This window comes from Cotesia glomerata, linkage group LG3, assembly GCF_020080835.1.
Source record: "Cotesia glomerata isolate CgM1 linkage group LG3, MPM_Cglom_v2.3, whole genome shotgun sequence".
Taxonomy (NCBI): domain Eukaryota; kingdom Metazoa; phylum Arthropoda; class Insecta; order Hymenoptera; family Braconidae; genus Cotesia; species Cotesia glomerata.
The window spans coordinates 30,421,562-30,443,563 of record NC_058160.1 but is presented as its reverse complement, the minus strand read 5'-3'; the positions used below and the strand labels follow the sequence as shown (position 1 = coordinate 30,443,563).

The following is a 22,002-nucleotide window of genomic DNA, read 5'->3' as shown; positions in this document are numbered from 1 at the left end:
TATGTATATTAACAAAAACAAAAAATTATATGGATAGAGAACAGATAGTATTTTCTGCTGTCAATTCTTCAACTAAGACTGTGATTTTGAATTCAAGTAATTCTTAGACCTTGTAATTAATACATATTAAATATGATAAAAAAAAATTAATAAATCTAGCAAAAAAAAATCTTTACTACTGCTCATTATTAATTAATTAATTGTAAAATAATTTAAAAAATATATTCCCTTATATATTAAAATTTATTACCAAAAATATTTAATACATTGAAAATATGTTTATAACACTATTTAATAGTAATCTTAAAATAAAGTATTGTTTATTTACAAGTTCAGTTAATGACTGACCTCAACAATCTTCAAGTAACATCATGTATATTGTACTGTCGCTTGGAGGAAAATAATTGAAAAATATTAATTACGCGTCGTAAGTTGTAGCGGAGACATTTCCACCACGGCCTGTCCAGTTGGTGTGGACGAAAACTCCCTCCTGTCCAATCAGCTCGTAAGTGTGAGCTCCGAAGTAATCCCTAAGAGCTTGGAGTAAATTAGCGGGTAATTTTCCAGCTCGGTATGAGTCATAGAACGCAATTGCGTTTGAAAGCGCCGGCATTGGAATCCCAATCATCACAATTACCGAGACTATTTTTCTCAAGCTCATGTGACACTCCTTCATCGCTCGGGCGAAGAAGTCGTCCATTAGTAAACTCGAGAGCTTTGGATTTTTGTCAAAAGCTTCTTTGATATTTCCCAGGAAGGCACTGTAATTAATTACAACAATAATTAACTTACAAATATTAAATAATACTAAAGTTATACCTAAAAAATATTTTTAAAAAATTTCACTTAGATTTTTTCAAGTTGTTTACAAATGAAATTTTTTTTTTGATTTTTTTGTAATAATTTTTTCAATAAAAAAAAATTCTAAAAATTTTTAGATGTCGGCTCTTAATTTTCATAAATTAGTCGACGTTTAATAATTTTTAATTAAATTATAAATAAAAAAATTGCACAGATAATTTTTCAAATTTTCAACTTGTGAAATTTTTTAAATAAAATAAATTATAAAAATTTTCAAGCTTCAGCTAATTTAATTTTCATAAAAATAAATAAAATAAATTACCTTCTAATAATACAGCCACCTCTCCACATCAAAGCAATCCCTCCGTAATTCAAGTTCCAGTTATTAACCTTAGCAGCTTCTCGCATCAACATGAACCCTTGAGCATACGAAATAATTTTGGAAGCATACAAAGCCTTCCCCAAGTCCTTCAAAAACTCTTTCCTGTCGCCCTTGTAAACATCCAAGAGTCCACCAAGAACACCACTAGCTTCGATTCTTTCGGTCTGCAAAGCAGAAATGAATCTCCCGAAAACAGACTCGGCAATAAGCGTAACCGGGACTCCATACTCCAGAGCAGCATTGACAGTTAACTTCCCGGTTCCTTTTTGCCCAGCAGTGTCCCGGATCCTCTCCAACAAGAACCCTTTGTCATCTTTGAACTTCAAGATGTCCCGAGTGATCTCAATAAGGAAGGAGTCCAACTTGCCTCTGTTCCACTCATCAAACACACTGGCCATTTCTTCTGGATTCATGCGCAGAGCGTCTCTCATGATATGATAAGCTTCGCAGATGAGCTGCATATCTCCGTACTCGATACCGTTGTGGACCATTTTGACAAAGTGTCCAGCCCCGGTCTCGCCGACCCAGTCGCAGCAGGGCTCTCCGTCAGCCTTGGCGCAAATCGCCTGGAAAATGGGCTTAATATGCGGCCAGGCTTTCGGGTTGCCACCCGGCATCAACGATGGTCCGTACCTGGCGCCTTCTTCTCCTCCGCTGACTCCGCTGCCTACGTAGTAGAGCCCGCGTTTCTCCAAATCTATCGTACGGCGCTCAGTGTCTCGGTAATCGGAATTTCCTCCGTCAATGATGATGTCTCCAGCTGACAGCAACGGGATTAATTTTTCGATGAATGCATCAACAGCAGAGCCAGCTAATTATGATGAATAAGCGGTTAAAATAGTTCAAGGTAAACTTTTGTTATTAATTATTATTTATGATTTATTATAGTAGTTTTTTTTTTTTTTTTACCTTTTACCAGCAACATTACACGTCTAGGCTTCTTTAGCTTGCTGACCATTTCCTCTAGGCTAAATGCTCCAATTATTTTTGTTCCCTTGGCTTCATTCTCAAGGAAAGTCTTTACTTTGTCTGTTGTTCGATTGTATGCGCATACTACAAATCCATGGTCATTCATATTTAATATCAAATTCTGGCCCATTACCGCCAGTCCTATCAGAGCAATATCTGCAGTTCTAAAAAACAATTTATTATTATTATTAATGATAGTGAAAGTATTGAACATTTAAAAATTTTTTATGAAAATTAATTTAGCAGATATTTGATAATTTTTAAAATTTTTTTAACTAAATATGACAAGAAAAAAATTGACATTTAGAAATTAAAAATGCAATTTTTTTTAAATATTTTTTTTGTTAAATAAAAATAAAAAATTGTCAAGTGACGGCTACCTTTAATTTCATCAATTTAAAAAATTTTTTTTATTAATTAAATGAAAACTAAAAAAATTACATTAAAATTAGCAGTCACTTGACCATTTTTTTATTTTTTTTAACAAACAAATTTGTTTTAAAAAATTATTTTTAATTTTTTTTCTTGCAATAATTTATTTGTCACAAAAATTATTAAATGTCTGCTAAATTAATTTTCATACTAAAAAAATATTGTGAAAAATTGCATGCATTGTTTATTCAAAATTAAAGTTAGCAGTCACTTAATCATTTATTAATTTGTTTTAACAAATAGATTTTTTCAAAAAAATTATTTTTAAAAATTGCATTTTTTATTTTTTAAAATTTCTAAATGTCAATTTTGTTTTCTACTGATTTTTTGTCATAATTAATTTATTTAAAAAATTTTTAAAATTATCAATTATCTGTTAAATTTATTTCATATTTTTTTGTTGTAAATTTTTCAAGAAGAAAACTTCTAAAAATTGTCAGATTTTCCTAACTTTATTTTAATTATTATTTATTCAATAATAAATAACTTAGATTATTAGGTTAGAACAAAAATAAAAATGAAAGCTAGAGCTAACAATTCAAAGTCCATGGTTGAAAAAACAATTGGATGGAAAATTCTACTGAGTGACTCAACAATTTCACATATAAATTATAATTTATAACTCGAAAAATATATAATTATTACTTACGGTTCACTCATGATGAAGTACTTTAAGTATTAACCGGGTACGGGGTACAGGTAGTGCAATTACTGAGTAACGATAACTATTATTATTTATTGAAATAAAGTACAAAAGATTAGCGGTGCGCAGAGATACGTCCTGTGTTTTCGAGCAACAAGTTAACTATGACGCTGCGTTTAACCGGAAACAATAGAGCACCTAAGTTGTCCTTAACACTCGCGGCTCAAATCAGCCGACTCTCTCTGAACCAATCACGGCGCTTAGGTTTAGGTTGCCACGTAACGCTCACTTACACTGTGATTAAAATATTATTTAACTAAATAAAAGTAAAAATTGCCTTCTATCCGCTGATCGTGGTACTTACATCTGCTGTTTCTGCCCTACCATGCGATAATGTCACGTGTATTGAGATATCTACATTTTTTTATAGCGTAATTCATTTTTTGGGTATTTTATTATTCATCAATTTACATTTACGTGGTTTTATTATTTTAATCATTTTTATTTACTTATCTGCGGTTTTTTAATTTGAATATTATCGTCGTAACTCATGACATTTTTTATTTAAATAAAAATTATTAACAAGACAGCTGATAAAATTTATAAGTGTGTATTGAGATATGATACTGAAGTTAGCTGACAACTGTCAATTTTTTTAATTTACTTTACAAATCAATTACAATAATAAAAATTTATTGAAAAAATTTTTTCTGATCATTTTTTTTAAATTTTCACTTTTGTAATTTTTTTATTAAATTTTTTTTATAATTATTTAATTACTATAAAATTATAAAACAATTTTTAATATCTGTCAGCTTCAGTGTCATTTTTTAATAATAATAATAATAATAATAATTAACAATTATAAATTAAATTTTTTTTTTTAATTTTCAATTTTGTAATTTTTTTATTAAATTTTTTTTATAATTATTTAATTGCTATAAAATTATAAAAAAACTTTTAATATCTGTCAACGTCAGTGTCATTTTTTAATAATAATAACAATCACAAATTTAATTTTTTTTTAATGAATAAATTTTGTTTAAAATTTATTTATAAAATGGAAAAAATTTTGTTTTTATAAAAAAAAACAAAATTTTTAAAAACAAATTCAAAATTTCGCGCGTAAATTTAATGGAAATCTTAGCGCGCCAATCAAACGACAGTATCTCTGAAATGACGTCAGAGAAAGAGTTGCGATTGGCCAAGAGTTTCAGTACAGAGATTGTAGCTGCCAAGAGCAACATGTCGCCAGTAGTGATCAAGTTTGATTAGATTAGGCCAAGCCTCCGCGCCGTTACTTTTATAAATAATAATATAAAATAATAAATTCCGTCATTTCCTTCAGAAGTTATTATTACACGTATAATGAATTTAAGCGCTGTGCGTTTATTTGACAAAACATTTGAGGTCTGCGAATGTAGTAACACTAATAAATGTTAAATAAATAAATATTAAAAAATAATACTCATAGTTCGGAGTAAAAAGTGTGAACCTAACCCTGGTGGTATAGTATATAACATAACATGCTAAAATCAACGCCAAATATATTTTTTATTTTATAAATAAAATACATCTGATTGTGTGCTTTCAAGAACCGTGATACTTGATATTCGTTAATTACTGTAATTATAACTAATAATAACGATTTAAAAAAACTATTTAGAAAGATGGGTTTGCTGTTGTCAAAGTTATGGAGCCTTTTTGGCAACGAAGGTGAGAAACAGAGCTATTACCATCAAGATAAAAGCTTTATGCGGGCGTCATGATCTTGGACTGTGATCTTATTGTCAGATAAAGAGTGGAAATTTTTTAATGCTCCTCATTGTTTAATTTAACTCAATTAAATGTTAGCATATGGTTTAGTGCAGTGTCGTAATTACCTTTTTTTTTTTTTTTTATTTTTTCTATAGATTTAATGGTAGTTTTATTATTAAAGAGTTAAATCGGCAATCAGCTGATTTATCTTGGTCACTGATATTCTATTGAGGCCAATTGTTTGGCCTTGTTAAATATGTATATATTTATATCTGTATATATGTTCTTTATTGGCACATATCAATGGATAAAAGCTTTCTCTTGCAGTGAAAGTTTTATGTTTTTAACATACTAGAGTTATCTATCTGATAACAAACAATAACTATTTTAAAATATTTCCTTATGACATTACTTAGCAGTCACTTGAAAATTTTTTAATTTTATTTATCAAAAAAATTTGTTCAGAAAAATTATTTTTAAGCAATTGCATTTTTTATTTTTTAAAATTTCTATGTCAATTTTTTTTGCTATGATTTATTTGCTATAAAATTTTTTAAATTATTAATTATAAGCTAACTTAATTTTCATTATTTCCTATGAAAATTAATTTAACGTTTAATGATTTTTAAAATTGTATAGCAAATAAATTATAGCAAAAAAAAATTGACATTTAGAAATTTTAAAAAATAAAAAATGCAATTTTTTAAAAATAATTTTTTTGATAAATAAAATTAAAAAATTGTTAAGTGACTGCTAACTTTAATGTCATTTATTTCCTTACTATAATTACGTGTCTCATTTTTTTTTAATTATATTTTACAAAAAAACTGAATTAATATTTATATTTGCATACTTGCTTCTTTATTGTAATTTAATGAGACATTTATACCTGTTTATCAATTTATTTTTTTAAACAAGGAAATATTTTTTTTTTTAAACAAAGATAAAGCATTTTTTTATTTATTTATTTATTTTTTTTATTACGACAATAAAAAAATATCTGACAAATTATTATCACTAAAAAAGCATAAAAATAATTTTTTTTAATTATTTATATTTTCAGAGCATAAAATAGTAATGGTTGGTCTAGACAATGCTGGAAAAACAACAATATTATATCAATTTTTAATGAATGAAGTGGTCCATACATCTCCAACAATAGGCTCAAATGTCGAAGAGGTAGTATGGAAAAATATCCACTTCATAATGTGGGATTTGGGAGGCCAGCAGAGTTTGAGAGCAGCTTGGTCAACTTATTACACAAACACGGAGTTTATTATCATGGTTATTGACAGTACGGATAGAGAAAGACTTACTACTATAAGGGATGAACTGTACTCAATGCTGAATCACGAGGAATTGTCTAAAGCCAACGTCCTTGTTTATGCGAATAAGCAGGACCTCAAGGGAAGCATGAGCGCAGCTGAGATATCCCGGCAGCTTGATCTGACGTCAATAAAGAAGCACCAGTGGCATATACAGAGCTGCTGTGCGCTCACGGGCGAAGGGTAAGTTTTTAATCTTTTATCTATCCAATTGAATATTTATGCATTTATTAATAATCTTTTTTTTTTTTTTTTAGACTATACCAAGGTCTCGAATGGATAGTCGGTCGTCTGAAAAAAACATGACGTACGATATAAAAATATAATTTGACTCCAGGCTTGGAGTGATTTTTATGTAAAATATGTGAATGAATTTACTTTTTACATTTCTTCATTTTTTTTTTTTTTTTTTAATTTTGTTTTAGAAATAAATATCGCAGTAAAGGTTGTACAAATTTTTAGGGGTTGATAATTTAAGTGGAAGAAACTTGTAATGCATTTTTAAGTTTAATTTAATTAATTGCACTTTTTTAAGTGGAAAATTTAATTAGTAAATCAGTACATGGACGGGAAATACTGGATCTTGATAAATTAGTTTTTAAAGTAAAAGTTTTTTAATTAAAACTGTTTGATTTTGATGAATTTGAGTGTAAAAAAATTAATTTAAAATTTAAATAGCGAAAAAAAATTAAAATTATGAAAATTGGACATCGAAATCCCGTCCATTTTTTTAATATTATTAATTAAATAAAATAAAAAAAATTGTAACTACGATGAAGCCAAATTTTTCGGTTTGTTGCGCAACTAGAGTGTAAATATATTAAAAAAAATTTTTTTTTTCTTGTATATATCTCTAAAAATTAAAAAAGATCCCTCCGTTTTAGTTTTTACCGAATATAGATTTTTTTTTGTAGTGAAATCATTCGTTGTACTCTCGTTAACAGTTCTTCAGAGTTTTATTAGATTTATATTAGCGCCGAAAACATATATAAGTATAAGTACATGTAATGAATTGTAAGACTTCGACACAAGGTTATTTAACAAGCCCGACTAACTTGTAATTATATAGAGACTGCTCTGTGATACGTGGTTTCAATGAAACAAGTGTTCGTCTACTGAATATACAATGTTTTAAATGTATCGCGCTTGATTAAATCAAAAATTAATAGTTAAATTGTAAATTAATATTGAGATTCGTAACTATAACGCAGTTAAACCTATAAATTTAATTATTACAGCTACTATTGTAATTTATATTTATCGATTTATTAATATTTGTATCCTGTAATTGTTGATTAATTTTTTTCTTCATTGTAAATGTCATCGATCTTCACGTTTTATTTTTAATTAATTATCTTTATAAATATAAATACTCTGTTAGGCAATTAGGGATTTCTTGCTATCAAAAATGTTTATTCTGACAAAGTATGTTGTTGACGCGTTGACGTATGAGTGAAAGAAAAAATTAAATCGAGTAAAAATAATTATATTAAAATATTTGAATAATTTTTTTCTCATATTGAGAAACAATCATGAATTTTATACAAAATAACATTTCAATTTTATCAAATTAATGATTATCTATTATCCGAATAGAAAATATTTTAACTATTTAGTTTTGTGAGAATGAAATATAATAAAATAAACCAATTAATAACGTAATTATACTTGAAAAAAAAAAAAAAAAAAAAAAATAAATAAATAAATAAATAAATAAATAAAAATAAATCTTTTTTTTTCAAAATGTAATAAATGCGACTGCCCAATTTCAAAACACAGTAACTAACAATTTTAAGATTTTAAAACATTTTTATTATTAAAAAAATAAAGTTTGCTAAAAAATTGGATTTATAAATAGAAAATACTTGAATATAAATATTTTCAAGAAAAAATACTTGAAATTAAGGTCTACAAGTTATAAGAAATGCAGCAATACTAAAAAAAATCAGGTATAAAAATTTTGCAGTTACTGTGTTTTAAAATTGGGCAGCCGAATGTGTTAAAATTTATTTTATAAATAACTAGACAATTTATACTGTATGATTTCTATTTATTTTCTCGTTTATTATAAATTAGGTATCACACACTCATTCATTCAGAGTGGATGTTGATCATCCCGCATTTTATACAAATTTTTAAAACTGAGGTCAAAGTCAAAACCTGTCGAATGATTTATTTATTCAAAAATTTTTTTTTAATAATCTAGTGATTTAACAATTAAGTTAAATTATGATTATCTATTATTATCAAATTATTGTATTGTTTTTTTTTTTATTTATTACTTAAGAACACACTGTTGAACGATCAATAATACAGACTAGCACCAAATATATTTGGCATTAGTGCTGATGACCTATTTTATCGAAATTTACTTAAATAATTTTTCGATCGATTTACTTACTCAAACAATCATTATCAGCTATTATTGAACCTCTAATTATTGTTCGTTTATTAATTCTAACAATGTAGCTCTAAAATAGTCACAACATCTAGGCAGTATTTAGTGTCTCCATAAACATGATTTTATTTTTTTATATCATTCGTTCGACCACAAGTTAATGCCGTTCTTCAACATCTAACTTCAGTGACTTATTGATATTCAATTAATTTATTACTTTATTTAAATAAACATGATTTGTAATAATAATGGTAATAATAATAATAATAATTATAATAATGACGATGATGAGTAATGTAAATAAAATAAACACGAGAGTATAAATGATAATTTGATTTTCAAATAAAACTAATCAGATTTTAAAATACTCGGTTGTAGCTGGGGGAAAAAAATCCCTTAGCTAATTCATTAAATCAATTATTTTCATACATTTAACTCGATGTATCGCAAAAATTTTTTTTTTTTCCTATAAATTCTCAAAATAAAAACCTAGTATCAAATTAACGGAACCAGAAAAAAATACTATCCAAAATAAATTGATTATTAATTAATTGCTCGACACAGCGACGTTAAATGTAACGATAGTAATAATAGATAATATAAATGAGCTTGTACGAGATCGCTAATAATAATAATTAATTAGTGTTAAAGTAAAGATGACATTAAAACGACCTCGGTTGTTTGATGATGCCTATTGTTGCACGCGGTGACCTTTAACTAGTAACAATAGTTGCTAATAATCCTGTTTAGGCTCCAACAGATTTCATCAAGAGATCTGTGCTGAGTGACTTGGGCCTCTCAATTGGGAGACCGTGAGCACGGTCCCACACCAGAGCGGAGAGAACACCAAGCGCTCGGGATACTCCGAACAACACGGTGTAGTAGTTCATTTCCTTCATTCCGTAATATTGTAAGAGCACACCGGAGTGAGCGTCTACGTTGGGCCATGGGTTCTTTACTTTGCCAAGCTCCAATAGAACTGGAGGGACGATCTTGTAGACTTGAGAGACAAGCTGAAATAAAGCATCAATAATTATTATAATTAATTGTTTCAATTAAATTGATGCTTGATGATATAAACAATAATAAAATGCGTTATTAAAACCAAAAGGGCGTATAAAAAAAACTTCCGTGACATTAAACATAAATAAATAAAATTTTGCTTTATTAAATAATGAATTTTGTTAAATTGCATTGTACTTTTTTAACTATTGACATTTTTAAAGATATAAGCTCATCCTGATGTTACACTCATCAAGAGCTTTCATTTGAGTACCCACATGCATTTTGGTATATTTTTCATATATACATATATATAATATATATAAATATATGAAAAATTGATGTGGGTACTCAAATAAAAGGTCTTGATGAGTGTAACATCGGTATGAGCTTATATCTTTAAAAATGTCAATAGTTGACAAGATACAACGTCATTTCTTAATTATTGACATTTTTTAAGATATTAACTCATTTCGGTGTTACACTCATCGAGACCTTTCATTTAAGTACCCACATGGCATTTTTTATATATTTTATATATATGGTATTTGTGAAATATATAAATATATAAAATATATGAAAAATTGATGTGGGTACTCAAATGAAAGGTCTTGATGAGTGTAACATCGGTATGAGCTTATATCTTTAAAAATGTCAATAGTTGACAAGATACAAGGTAATTTCTTAATTATGTATCTAGAGATAGAGCATTTTCGAATGCAGCCTAAATACTTATCATGATAAATTGACTATTGGTGAGAATGATATGAAACCATGAAAAAACCATAAAATAAATGGACAATTTTAAAAAATTCGGCTTTGATAGTATTTTCAATTGAATTTTCAAAAATAATTTTTTTATTAGATCTCGACGTTAAGAAGTTCTTAGACACTACTTTGACTATTTTTTTATATACGCTCTTTTGGCTTAAAAAATTTTTTCTTCTTAAAGTCAAAAAGGCGTATATCGGAAAAAAATTTTTTTGCGCTTTAATAATAAAAATAATAATAATAAAAATAAAATTACCTTGAACATGGGATCATTGGGGAGGTGTTTCATGGCGAACTCTCTCTGGCAAGTGTATCTAGGGTCAGTCTTTCTGAGCACAGCGTGTCCGTATCCAGGAACAACCTGTCCACTCTTGAGCGTGCTCCAGATGAATTCTTTGAGCTTCTCATCGGAGGGGTTGTCTCCAACCTGAGACTTGAGCTTCATCAGCCAAACGAGGACTTCCTGGTTAGCCAGACCGTGAAGAGGTCCAGCGAGACCGTTCATACCAGCGGCCAGCGAGAGGTAGGGGTCGGAGAGAGCGGACCCGACCAAGTGAGTAGTGTGGGCAGATACATTTCCACCCTCGTGATCCGTGTGGATGGTGAGGTAGAGTCTCATCAGTTCAACAAACTCCTTGTTGTCATAACCGAGCATGTTCGCGAAGTTCCAGGACCAATCCTTGCCGCTGTCGACGGAGCCCAAGCCCTTGCCGTTCTTGTAGATGTTGCGGTAGATAGTCGCAGCTACCACGGGCAGCTTAGCGATCAGATTCATCGAGTCCTCGTAGGTCGTCTCCCAGTACTTAGACTTGTGGACTCCGCTGCTGTAGGCTTTAACGAACTCGCTCTCGCTGTTGAGCAGCGTGATCGCCGCCGAGAACTGGGTCATTGGGTGGAGAGTCTTCGGGAAGTCGTTCAGGGCCTTGGTCACGTGGGCGGGCAGAGCGCTCCTGGCTGCCCATTCCTTGGAGATAGCTTTCACTTGGGCCTCAGTGGGCAGCTCTCCGGTGATCAGGAGCCAGAAGAGACCTTCTGGAAGTGGCTCGGAGCCACCTGGGCCCTTCGGCAATAATTTCTGACACTCCGGGATTGACTTTCCACGGAACCTGATACCTTCTTCTGGGTCCAATACTGATGGCTCCCAAACTAGACCCTTGATACCACGCATACCTCCGTACATCTAAAAAATAATTGTTGTTATTATTATGGTGGTAAATTAATTGATTGAATCAAGAGTAGAATGAGTTGTAGAGAGATGATTTAATGAAAGTTAAAAATCAGTGGGTCAATAGGTCCCAGTAGTAACTACGATAAAGTTATCAGCACATTGACAAAGTATATTAAATTTTTTTTTTTTTTTTTTTTAATAACTTATCGATCAGATGATTATTAATTTAGAAAAATAATATTACGATAAGTTTTATTTTAAAAATAGAATTACTTTTAATTTTTTTTTTTTTTTTTTTTTTTTTTTTTTTTTTAATCATGGTGGTATTTTATGACACAAATTAGCAGACACTTAACAATATTTTTAATTGTCTTGAAATAGAAAATTATTTTTAAGAAATTGTATTTTTTATTTTGAAACCTTTAATTATTTAAGCCAGTGATATCTAGCATATAATTTATAACCTCGGGTTGTGTGGAGAAAAAAAACAAAACTACAAAAGTTTTATGATGGACAGATTAATTATTATATCCCAGGCGGCACAAAAATTTTTTTGGTAATATTTTGTTGAATTTAAGTTGGCAATTATTAATTTTTAACTTCTTGTTAAATAAAATTTACCAAAAAGTCAACAGTTTTTTATGTGACGCTTGAGATGTATATACATATTTTTATATTTATTTTTATAAATGAAAATTTATTTTATTTTATAGAATATTCACAATGCAAAATTATACTATGTACCCCCTTGGCAAAAATATATTTGTAAGAGTGTAATGCAATAAACTAATTAAAAAAAAAAAAAAAAAATTTTTTAAAGCATTTGAAGATGGAATTTTTTTTTTCTTCTGAAAATTTATTCATTAGAAAAATTATCAGATGTCTTTCAAATTAACTATCATAGTATTTTTAATATTTCTTACCATATCGATAGTGACTTCACCGACTTTGGTACCTCCATGCTGTTTACGGAAGTTCTTTACACGTTCCTGCTCTTTCGGGATTTTCTCAGCAAGAACTTTCTTCAAATCCGTTGTCTCAGCTGACAAAGAACGGATGATTGTTGTTGAGCTTATTTTCTGTAAATAAAAAAATTTTTGTCAGTAAATAAAATTTATTCAATAGAAATTTATTATTTTAAATTAAATTAGAGTAATTATTGCGGGAAGAACGATGTAGTAGCAGGTAAGTAATATGTGGGTCGACGTGGGATTTTTTTTTTTGGTCTCTCATATCGGGGTAAGTAGAACGTATCATAATACAGTTGTAAATGAACATCACTACACTTGGAGAGTAAGACGAATCTAAAGGTCGTGTGATACATAATTTCTTTATAAATAAATTAAATTTAATTAATAATTTATAATTACAAGAGATAACTGGAAAATTTCATTCTATTGCTGTAATTATTTTAATTGTTGGACATGTGTCTGTTGTTTAAATATTTAATATGAATTAATGTTGGTTAAAAAATCAAGATAATAAAAGATAAGAAATTTGTCAGTTAACGACCGCTTATTTTACAAAAGTCGCAAGTTACAATCAATAAATGTCTTAGATGTCGGTAACTAAAAACCGGGTGAATTTAAATGCAAAACAATTTTAACAGACTAAATATAATTATAGGTATTACTTTACAAATAAAATATCATAAATAAAAAAATAAAATTATGAACATTCATCAGCCACGAAAAATCACGTGAAGACTTATCGCATGTGATCTTCCAATTGACTTTCAGAGTTATAGACACTTCCGACCTCATGAAAATATCGTAAAACATCATTGTGTACAACAATATATCCTGATTAAATAAATTTTATTAAATAAAATTAAACTGTAATATTAAAGCTTGATCCTATTGAAAAAAAAAAAATTTACTGTAAATTTATAAGTAATTTAATAAATAAAATAAATAATTTTTAATCCGGTGATTTTAATGTTAAAATTGATGATAAATTGACCTTGGACAAAACTAGCTTCCTCGTATGACGTCATTGATTCACTTGCTTATAATCGAGGAAATATACTGATACCGTGAAAGTATATATAAATATATGATATATATTTTTTTTTTAATTTGATTTAAAAATTTCTGGATTTTTTTGATTAATTGAACACCTAAGTAAAAATTAATAACTAGAATATTCAATCGATGAATGAAAAACAATCTGACTATAATCAGGACAGCGGTGTATAATTTTTTTTTATACATTGTGACGGAAATCACGACGAATCAACGATTAGAATGATTGTGTAATATATTTTTTATCACTATTTTTACAACAAGATCCACCTGAGTGGGACGATTTATTTTGCTTGCGTCACTAAGATCACGCGATTTTTCGTGGCGTGGTCTTATTATAATAATAATTAATAAAGAAGCGGTATTTTTATTTTTTTTTTAACAATCGAGACATTGTGAGCTCATTTTGTTTAAAAAATAAAAATAAAAAAACTTTAATCTTCTATGAATTGTACTTGTGTTTTACAGACAAAATTAATGACAAGATAACAAAGTAATAAAATAAAGCCGTATGTTTTTAAAAAGTAGAATAAGTACTTAAGTAAACCAGAATTTAGATAAATAAATATTTGTATTTATGAAATGAACAAAACTTGTTTTCATAAACTTTCTCTGTAATAAAATTTGAATATCATACTAAATTTCTAACGCCACGTGGCTTGGCTTTTAATATATAAACGTGAAATGATACATATGTAGAGTCTAACGTTTTTGTCACGAGCAATAGTTTTAAGCAGCTTCTCTCTCTAAATTCTTAAAAATATTATTTATGATAAATATAAAAATTATTTGTTTGTATATATTGAACGATTTGTTAACTTGTTATCAAATGTGTCTTTAATTAACAAGTGACACAATAACCGTGTTGATAAAAATTTAATTATCGGCATAAATTGTAAGCCATATCACAAGTAATTATGTTTCGATGATAGGAAGGTAAGTCGGAAGTTTTTCAACACAACGCCGAGTCATCTATTGTGTACTTAAGTGTAAATAATATCTTTATATTACTATAATAAAAAAAAATTTTTTGAAAGCATTTAAAATACATTAAAGAAGCCTTGACTTATTTTACAAGACAAATGTTTAAGAATTATTAATAGCGAGTTCGAAAATAGTTTAACACATGCCTTACGTTAGATAATGATGTCGATGTATATACGTACAATAAAGGTAATTTTCTAATTGCAAATGCTAAGCCGAAGGTTCTCTTTTATGATAATTATTTATGTATATTTAATTGTAGATAATAATCAGAAAAAATTAAAAATCTATCTGATGATTTCATATCATCAGGGACAATTATTGATTGTAAAAAAATGTCCTACGTGATCTATAGGAATTTAGTGACCGAGGTCGTGAAATTGGCAGCCAGGATGATTTTAAAAGACGTAAGAGCCTTGATCTATGTGGATCATGAGAGTGGAGCAGTTTTTCGGCCTCGAATCTTCGCTAATTTTAGTTCTCGATTACCAAACACGTTTTTTTAATTTTAATGTCTCGGTTAAAGGGCGTCCAAGACAAGTTATCATATTTTAATTTGTTACTTTAATTTTTAAGTACCTAAAAATTAATTAATTAATATGATATTAAATTTAGCTGTCACTTGACAATTTTTTAATTTTTTTTAACAAATAAATTAATTTAAAAAAAATTACATTTTTAGAAAATTAAATTATTATTAAAAAAATTATTGATAAAAAATTGATGCTCCTATTTGAAGGTCAAGGGTATCACCTTGAAGGTTTAGTTACATAATAATAGGGCAACATTTGTAGAATCTAAATTTAATAATAAATAAAACAAGGCTGAATAAAAATGACCTGGGTTATGATTATTGATTTACCAGCAATCCAACAAACTGGTCACGTTATTGGATTTTTAAGTTATTTGTCCCTACAATCTCATAAGCATTAAGTTAACTCGGTAAAAGTATCACATGTAATCTTGTGTGAGCCGATATAAATGTTAGATATTTAAGAGGGGCCCTTCTCCCTTTTGACCTGAGATTTTTTGTCCGTAGGCTTCTCAGGTACAGTCGGTACAGTCAATTTTTCAGAAACATTTACTACGTGTAGTTTTTATTTCTTTATAATTTTATGTAAATTTTTGAATGGCCTTTTTTTCGGTAATGTTAATGAGGAAAAATAGTAATTAGTTTTTTTAATTAACTATGGATTTAAGAAAAAGAGTTACGTAATTATTGACAGGTCTTTGTCACAAGAGCGCATGCATAAGATTCAACTGACGCTTTAGAAATATTTAATGTAATAAATAATAAATTATTTATAAATAAATTAATTTTATACTTCATTTAACGAGAATAAACACACTAAACGCCTCAATTGTAGATTTAGATAACTTTATCAGAAGATATTACTCTAAAATTTTAGCTAAGTTTTTTTTTTTTAATATTTAATATAAAAAATCTAAACTACTTGTCAATTTTACGACTTTTTCTGGAAAAAATGGATTTAAAAATAAATAATTAGTAATTATAAAATAAAAAATAGAATTTAAATTAGAATTATAAACTGGGAGGTCCCGTTGGATTTTTTAAGAAAAAGAGGGAGTGTATTAATTCGAGACTAGAAATAGAGACGCTCCGAAAAGCAGAAGAATTTTTAGGATGGATGAAATTAGTGTGAAAGTAAAGTAATCGATATGAGATTCGTGAGGAGATTTTAATGTTAAAAAAAAAAAATAATTGTTAATATAAAATAAAAACTTACTTGGAATTCTAAGCATCGTGCTGCGGTACAACGGAATAGAGCCATTGTCCTTATTATCCTTATGCAAGAAACGTGGGTACTTGTGATAGATAGAAGGTTTTATCCCTTAGCAAGTCTTATTCTGTATAATCGACCGAACCAACCGCGCAAAGATCTGGCGCCCAACTCGACTACCAAAAGCACATACGCTGCCACACTCACGGTGTTCCACACACACGCTTTCTTTTAAGCACGCATGCGTGGGGGCTGAAAAAATTCCGCGCATGAGCGGGTCTTGATGGACAATCGACCAATTCTGAAGTTTTCAGTTGCTAACGCGGGAAATTTTAACTTTGTTTGTTTAAATAATAATTTAAAATTTCCAAAACTGTTTTAGAGCTGTAAAAAATTTAATGAAAATTAAATTAGCAGATATTTTATCATTTTTTTTAACAATTAAATTATGTCAAAGAAAATTGATATTTAGAAAATTAAATAAATAAAAAATGCAATTTTTTAGAAATTATTTTTCGGAGCAAATTTACTTATTAAATAAAATTGAAAACTTATCAAGTGACTGATAACTTTACTGTAATAAAAATGTAATATTAATAAAGTTAGCCGGCATTTTTAATTTTTTGATTTTGCTTAATTTATTAAATTAGAACTAAAAAATATTTTTAAAAAATTGCACTTATAGTTTTTGAAGTTTTTTACAAATGAAAAAATTTTTTTGTAATTTTTTTAATAAAAAAAATTAATATTTTGCTTAAATAATTATTATTATTGTTATTACTCACTTGTTGAATGTAAAAAAATGAAATCCATAAAATCCGTGATCAATAATGTCGGTAATTATTTCAATTATTAATTTAACGCCATATTGGTGGACACTTAGATCATCTTGCTTAATTTTTTCCAACTTTTTATGGACAATTTCAGGAATTTTGAGCCCACAAACATTTATAGTCTTCATTAAAGAAGAATAATTAATTATAGGCATCACTCCGGCAAGTATTGGAACAGCAATACCATTTTCTCTGCAGTCTTTTATGAAATTAATAAACGCTTTTGAATCAAATATTATCTGAGTGATAATAAAATCAGCTCCTGCGTCAACTTTTTCTTTTAGATAAAAAAATTCCGACTCTTTAGACACGGACTCTGGGTGTCTGTCGGGATAACCAGCCACTGCTATACTAAATTTGTCATTGTAATTTTTTTTTATAAACTTTACAAGGTCTACTGCGTACAAAAAATCTCCAGTTGTACACTCATTGTCTACAAGAACAATATAAGTAAATAAAATAAACTTCATTATTAAATATAGTTTTGTTTAATAATAATTACCTCCACGAAGAGCGAAGATATTGCAAATTCCAAGCTCTAAAGCTTTATTTAAAACTTTTTTAACGTCACTTTTAGTTTTTCCTCTTGCTGTCACGTGTAATAGAGTATTTTTGGGCATTTGTAATAAATTGTCATTAAAATTGTTGATATTTAAGTTTTTACGCCAAGTTAACGCGTAAAATAGTGGAGAGTATTCTTGTAAATCCGTAAAAAAGCTTTAATAAATAAATAATATATAAAAATTAATTCAGTATATATTTGATAAGTTTTTTTTTTAAAAACAAATTGTGGCAAAAAAAAATTGACAAGTAGAAATTTAAAAAAATTCAAAATAGAATTTTTTTTAAATAATTTTTTGGAAGAACTTTGTTAAAAAATAATTTTTAAACGACTGCTAACTTTAATATCATAAATAAATTAATAAAATAAAAATTTTCTGATGTCAAGGATTCGAAAATTTCACAATCATACATACGTTTGATGAACAATTTTATCTTGACACTCTATTAATTCAAAACTATAAAAAATTTTTTTTTCTTCCCATTTTTCGTTAATTACTTTCTTCAAATCGTAATTAAAATTATTTATGGATGAAATATTCATCATTGATAGTTTATATTAATAGAAATCACTTTCTGATAAATGAATAAAAACTGAAACTGACACTTTTATATTGCAGTTTTATATCTGGAAGGATTGACAACAGCGCGCGCTGCGGATTAATTTAAAACTAAGTTAAAAAGCAGATGGCTGACATAGTAAAAGCGGCAAAACAGTTTATAAAAAAATTTTTCACTGAATTTATCATTATTTAGAAAGTTTTTATAAAAAAAATCTAAGAATTTTAATTAAATAAAATTATAACGTGTTTAATTTTACTATTTTAATTAAGTAATTACTATTGAATATTTAATTAATTTCAAATAATCTGTTTCAATAAATTCCTCTGTTCAGAGCACCGCATTCCCTCGTTTGAACTGCTGGAATTAGTTTCATCAGCATCAGCTTAAAACGTGCACGTGAGAAAGCACACTCAACACGCATAGCCTCACAAATATCTCAAGTCTAACGATTATCAGTGAGTTAAATAAATAATTATAAATTGTAATAGCCGAATTATTTAACTAGTCTACCAAGAAGATGTCGTGGCTTCTTGGTGCTCGGCATCAACAGCAACAGCAAGATTTTTCTCAATTTGTTACTGGAGGAGCTGCTGGTGCTGGTGCTGGTGCTGGTGCCGGTGGCGATGATCCACCAAAGAAATCCGGAGGCGGATCAGGCATGGATGCTTACAGATTCGACTCAAGTGCTCTTGAGCGCGCGGCCAAGGCCGCCAAGGAGTTGGAAAAGTCACGTAAGTTTTAATAACTTGTCACCCGGGTTTTTTAATTTTCATGGAGAGTTACGTAAGACTTTGGGGTTAGATTGATGGACTTGGATCCATTGGTGATGCAACAGTGGTGCTCATTTGTGTATTCAAAATTTAAATTCTCAATATTATATTATAATAATTTAAAGCATTAATTATCTTATTTTATTAGCTCACGCGAAAGACATCTTGGAGATGACGAAAGTCCAAGACCAGACCAAGATGAAAGAGCACGAGGCTGCGATCGAGCAATTCAAAGTCGAGCAGGAGAGAATCAAGGGTGAGGAAAGAAGAAAAGCCATTATTGAAGAAACAAAACAGCATCAACAGCGCGCTCAGTACCAGGACAGTTTGTCCAGAAAGAGGTACGAAGATCAGCTGGCACAGCAGCAGAGGATGAACGACGAGACTCTCAGGCGACAAGAAGAGTCTATTGCCAAGCAGGAAGCCATGCGGAAAGAGTCCTTACTCAAGGAGGAAGCAATGCGAAAAGCTATCATTGAACACGAGCTAGAGTTGAGGCATAAGAATGAAATGAAGAAGCTTGAAGCTGAGTCTCGGGCTAAAGCTAAGATTGATCGGGAAAATCACGATATTAATTTAGAAAGAATTAAAGTTGAAGCTGCTGAACATCGAGCCACTCTTTTGGAGTCTATAAGGTATGTCAAAATTATTTTTATTATTTATAGATAGATAAATTTTATTGACTTTGGAACTTAAGCTTCCTCAGAGCTATCAGTATTTAATACGTTGGTTTGCATTTGTATTTAATACAACTCAGTACAAAATTATTTAATAATTAAAGGTTTACAATTAAGTTTAATTTTAAATTTTAGTTAAATAGAGATATATCAAGTAATACGAATAAGTAAATTAAAGTTAACATAGAAAATAATATTTTTAATTTTTAATTTTATATGAAATAAAAATAAAACATTGTAATTACTAATTATCATATTGGAAAAAATGATTGAAGCAAGCATTTATAGTTTTATAGTATTTTATATTTTTATAGCTTTATAGTATTTATTAGGATGTACCAAAATGTAACTTCCGTGAGGAACCTTTTAAAATTGAAATTTTCAGTTCCGCTTTCAACAGCAACTGTGTTTGGGCGTTTTCTAAGATATTTTGTGGTGAGACGATAAATTTCATTTTCATAGAATATTTAACAGGAGCTTAGTTTTGGCATTTCCGCTGAAAATTCAAAATTTAGCTGGAAGTCCCCAATTGAATCTCCTGTTAAAAATTCTATGCAAATCAAATAAATTCTCTCACCCCGAAATATCTCAGAAAATGCCTAAACACAGCTGCTGTCAAAATCGGAACTCAAAATTCCAATTTTAAAAGGTTCCTCACGGAAGTTACATTTTGGAACACCCTAGTATATGTAGTTTTTATTAATAAAATTAAATTTTTATTTAAAGAACTAAGGGATCTATATTCGGAACCGGCGTGACGTTGTTTCTTCAAGACTGGGACAAAATAACCGCCGCAGTCGGTGGACTGTCCCTTCTAGCACTAGGAGTCTTTACAGCTGGAAGAGCAACGGGAGTAGCAGCGCGATACATAGAAGCTCACCTCGGCAAACCTTCACTAGTTAAAGAAACTTCACGTTTCTCAGTTCTAAACGCTCTGCGTCATCCTGTAGCTTCAGTAAAAAAAATCTGCGAAAAGCAACCGTCAGACGCTCTATCAGGAGTGGTCCTTGCTCCTAAGCTGGAGGAAAGATTGCGAGACATAGCAATAGCAACTAAAAATACCAAAAAGAACGGCGGGACTTACGGAAATATTTTAATGTACGGTCCTCCTGGTACCGGTAAGACAATGTTCGCGAAGAAACTCGCCCAGCACTCGGGCATGGACTACGCAATCGTAACTGGGAGTGACTTTGTGCGTCAAGGAGGCAACGGAGTCACAGAAGTGAACAAAGTATTCGACTGGGCTTCGACGTCGCGCAAAGGTTTGTTGCTGTTCATCGACGAGGCTGACGCCTTTTTAAGGAAGAGATCCGGCGAGCATATATCCGAGGATCTTCGTGCGACGCTCAATCAATTCTTGGCCAAGACCGGAGAGCAGAGCAACAAGTTCATGCTAGTGTTGGCCTCCAACACTCCCAAGCAGTTTGATTGGGCCGTCAATGATCGTCTCGACGAGGCGGTCAAGTTCAATTTGCCCGGCCGGGAAGAGCGAGAACGTCTAATACGTCTCTACTTTGACAAATTCGTCCTCCAGCCTGCGATTGAAGGCAAGCAGAGGTTCAAGGTCGCCGAGTTTGACTACGGTGCGCTCTGCCGCAAGATGGCTGACATGACCGAAGGTCTCTCTGGAAGACAACTGGCTAAACTTGGAGCCACTTGGCAGCGCGCTGCCTATGCTACTGAGGACGGACTCCTCACTGAGGAGAAAATTATTGAAAAATGCTTAGAAGCTGTCGAGGAGTACAAAGAGAAGGTCCAGTGGCAGAGCGAAGAAGAAAAAGAAATTTCTGCGTACAATGATATTGATAATACGGATACAAAAAAACCTCTGGCCATCGAACCAGCTCCGAAAGATGAAAAAGTAGACAAAGTCTAATGTATTTTATTAATTAAGTAATTAAAAATAAAAAAAAATCCAGCTTTAAGTCATACATTGGAATTGTTGAATACAAACTGCCCTATTTTTTCATTTTTTATTTATAGCTTCTTTTATGTATTTACTTGTAAAGTTTTATTCAATGACAATTAGTTTAAAATTCAATTAATGTTATGTCTGTCGGAAAATTTTATAGTGTACATAAGAATGGTTAATAATTATTAAACAAGTTAGTTTAAATAGTTACTTAGCTTAAATACATGAATCACCTCAGGGGCGTTGGATGAACAAATTTATTTCTCACACAGAAAGAACAAGATGA

At 29.7% G+C, this 22,002-nt stretch overlaps 5 protein-coding genes across 5 annotated transcripts; 2 read left to right on the top strand and 3 right to left on the bottom strand.

Moving 5' to 3' along the window:
- Window positions 1-224: 224 nt before the first annotated feature.
- LOC123260624 (6-phosphogluconate dehydrogenase, decarboxylating) lies at window positions 225-3,657 on the bottom strand. The gene is made up of 4 exons (XM_044721838.1): window positions 3,234-3,657; window positions 2,093-2,316; window positions 1,124-1,994; window positions 225-761 (listed from the first exon to the last, which is right to left on the bottom strand). Exons 1-4 carry the CDS (start codon window positions 3,242-3,244, stop codon window positions 419-421), a joined length of 1,449 nt encoding a protein of 482 aa, XP_044577773.1. The 5' UTR covers window positions 3,245-3,657; the 3' UTR covers window positions 225-418.
- Window positions 3,658-4,409: 752 nt separating this feature from the next.
- On the top strand, window positions 4,410-6,767 carry LOC123261157 (ADP-ribosylation factor-like protein 5B). Its single transcript, XM_044722671.1, has 3 exons — window positions 4,410-4,943; window positions 6,049-6,493; window positions 6,568-6,767. The coding sequence occupies exons 1-3, from the start codon at window positions 4,898-4,900 to the stop codon at window positions 6,614-6,616; spliced, it is 540 nt and encodes a 179-aa protein (XP_044578606.1). The 5' UTR covers window positions 4,410-4,897; the 3' UTR covers window positions 6,617-6,767.
- Window positions 6,768-8,343: 1,576 nt separating this feature from the next.
- On the bottom strand, window positions 8,344-16,567 carry LOC123261269 (probable citrate synthase 2, mitochondrial). The gene is made up of 4 exons (XM_044722839.1): window positions 16,406-16,567; window positions 12,573-12,728; window positions 10,738-11,661; window positions 8,344-9,721 (listed from the first exon to the last, which is right to left on the bottom strand). Exons 1-4 carry the CDS (start codon window positions 16,448-16,450, stop codon window positions 9,455-9,457), a joined length of 1,392 nt encoding a protein of 463 aa, XP_044578774.1. The 5' UTR covers window positions 16,451-16,567; the 3' UTR covers window positions 8,344-9,454.
- Window positions 16,406-18,385, bottom strand: LOC123261270 (methylenetetrahydrofolate reductase). The gene is made up of 4 exons (XM_044722840.1): window positions 18,210-18,385; window positions 17,735-17,949; window positions 17,185-17,665; window positions 16,406-16,783 (listed from the first exon to the last, which is right to left on the bottom strand). The coding sequence occupies exons 1-4, from the start codon at window positions 18,338-18,340 to the stop codon at window positions 16,732-16,734; spliced, it is 879 nt and encodes a 292-aa protein (XP_044578775.1). The 5' UTR covers window positions 18,341-18,385; the 3' UTR covers window positions 16,406-16,731.
- A 239-nt stretch (window positions 18,386-18,624) lies between these two features.
- LOC123261267 (ATPase family AAA domain-containing protein 3) lies at window positions 18,625-21,737 on the top strand. The gene is made up of 3 exons (XM_044722834.1): window positions 18,625-19,088; window positions 19,276-19,762; window positions 20,531-21,737. The coding sequence occupies exons 1-3, from the start codon at window positions 18,875-18,877 to the stop codon at window positions 21,678-21,680; spliced, it is 1,851 nt and encodes a 616-aa protein (XP_044578769.1). The 5' UTR covers window positions 18,625-18,874; the 3' UTR covers window positions 21,681-21,737.
- The last annotated feature ends 265 nt before the right edge of the window (window positions 21,738-22,002 follow it).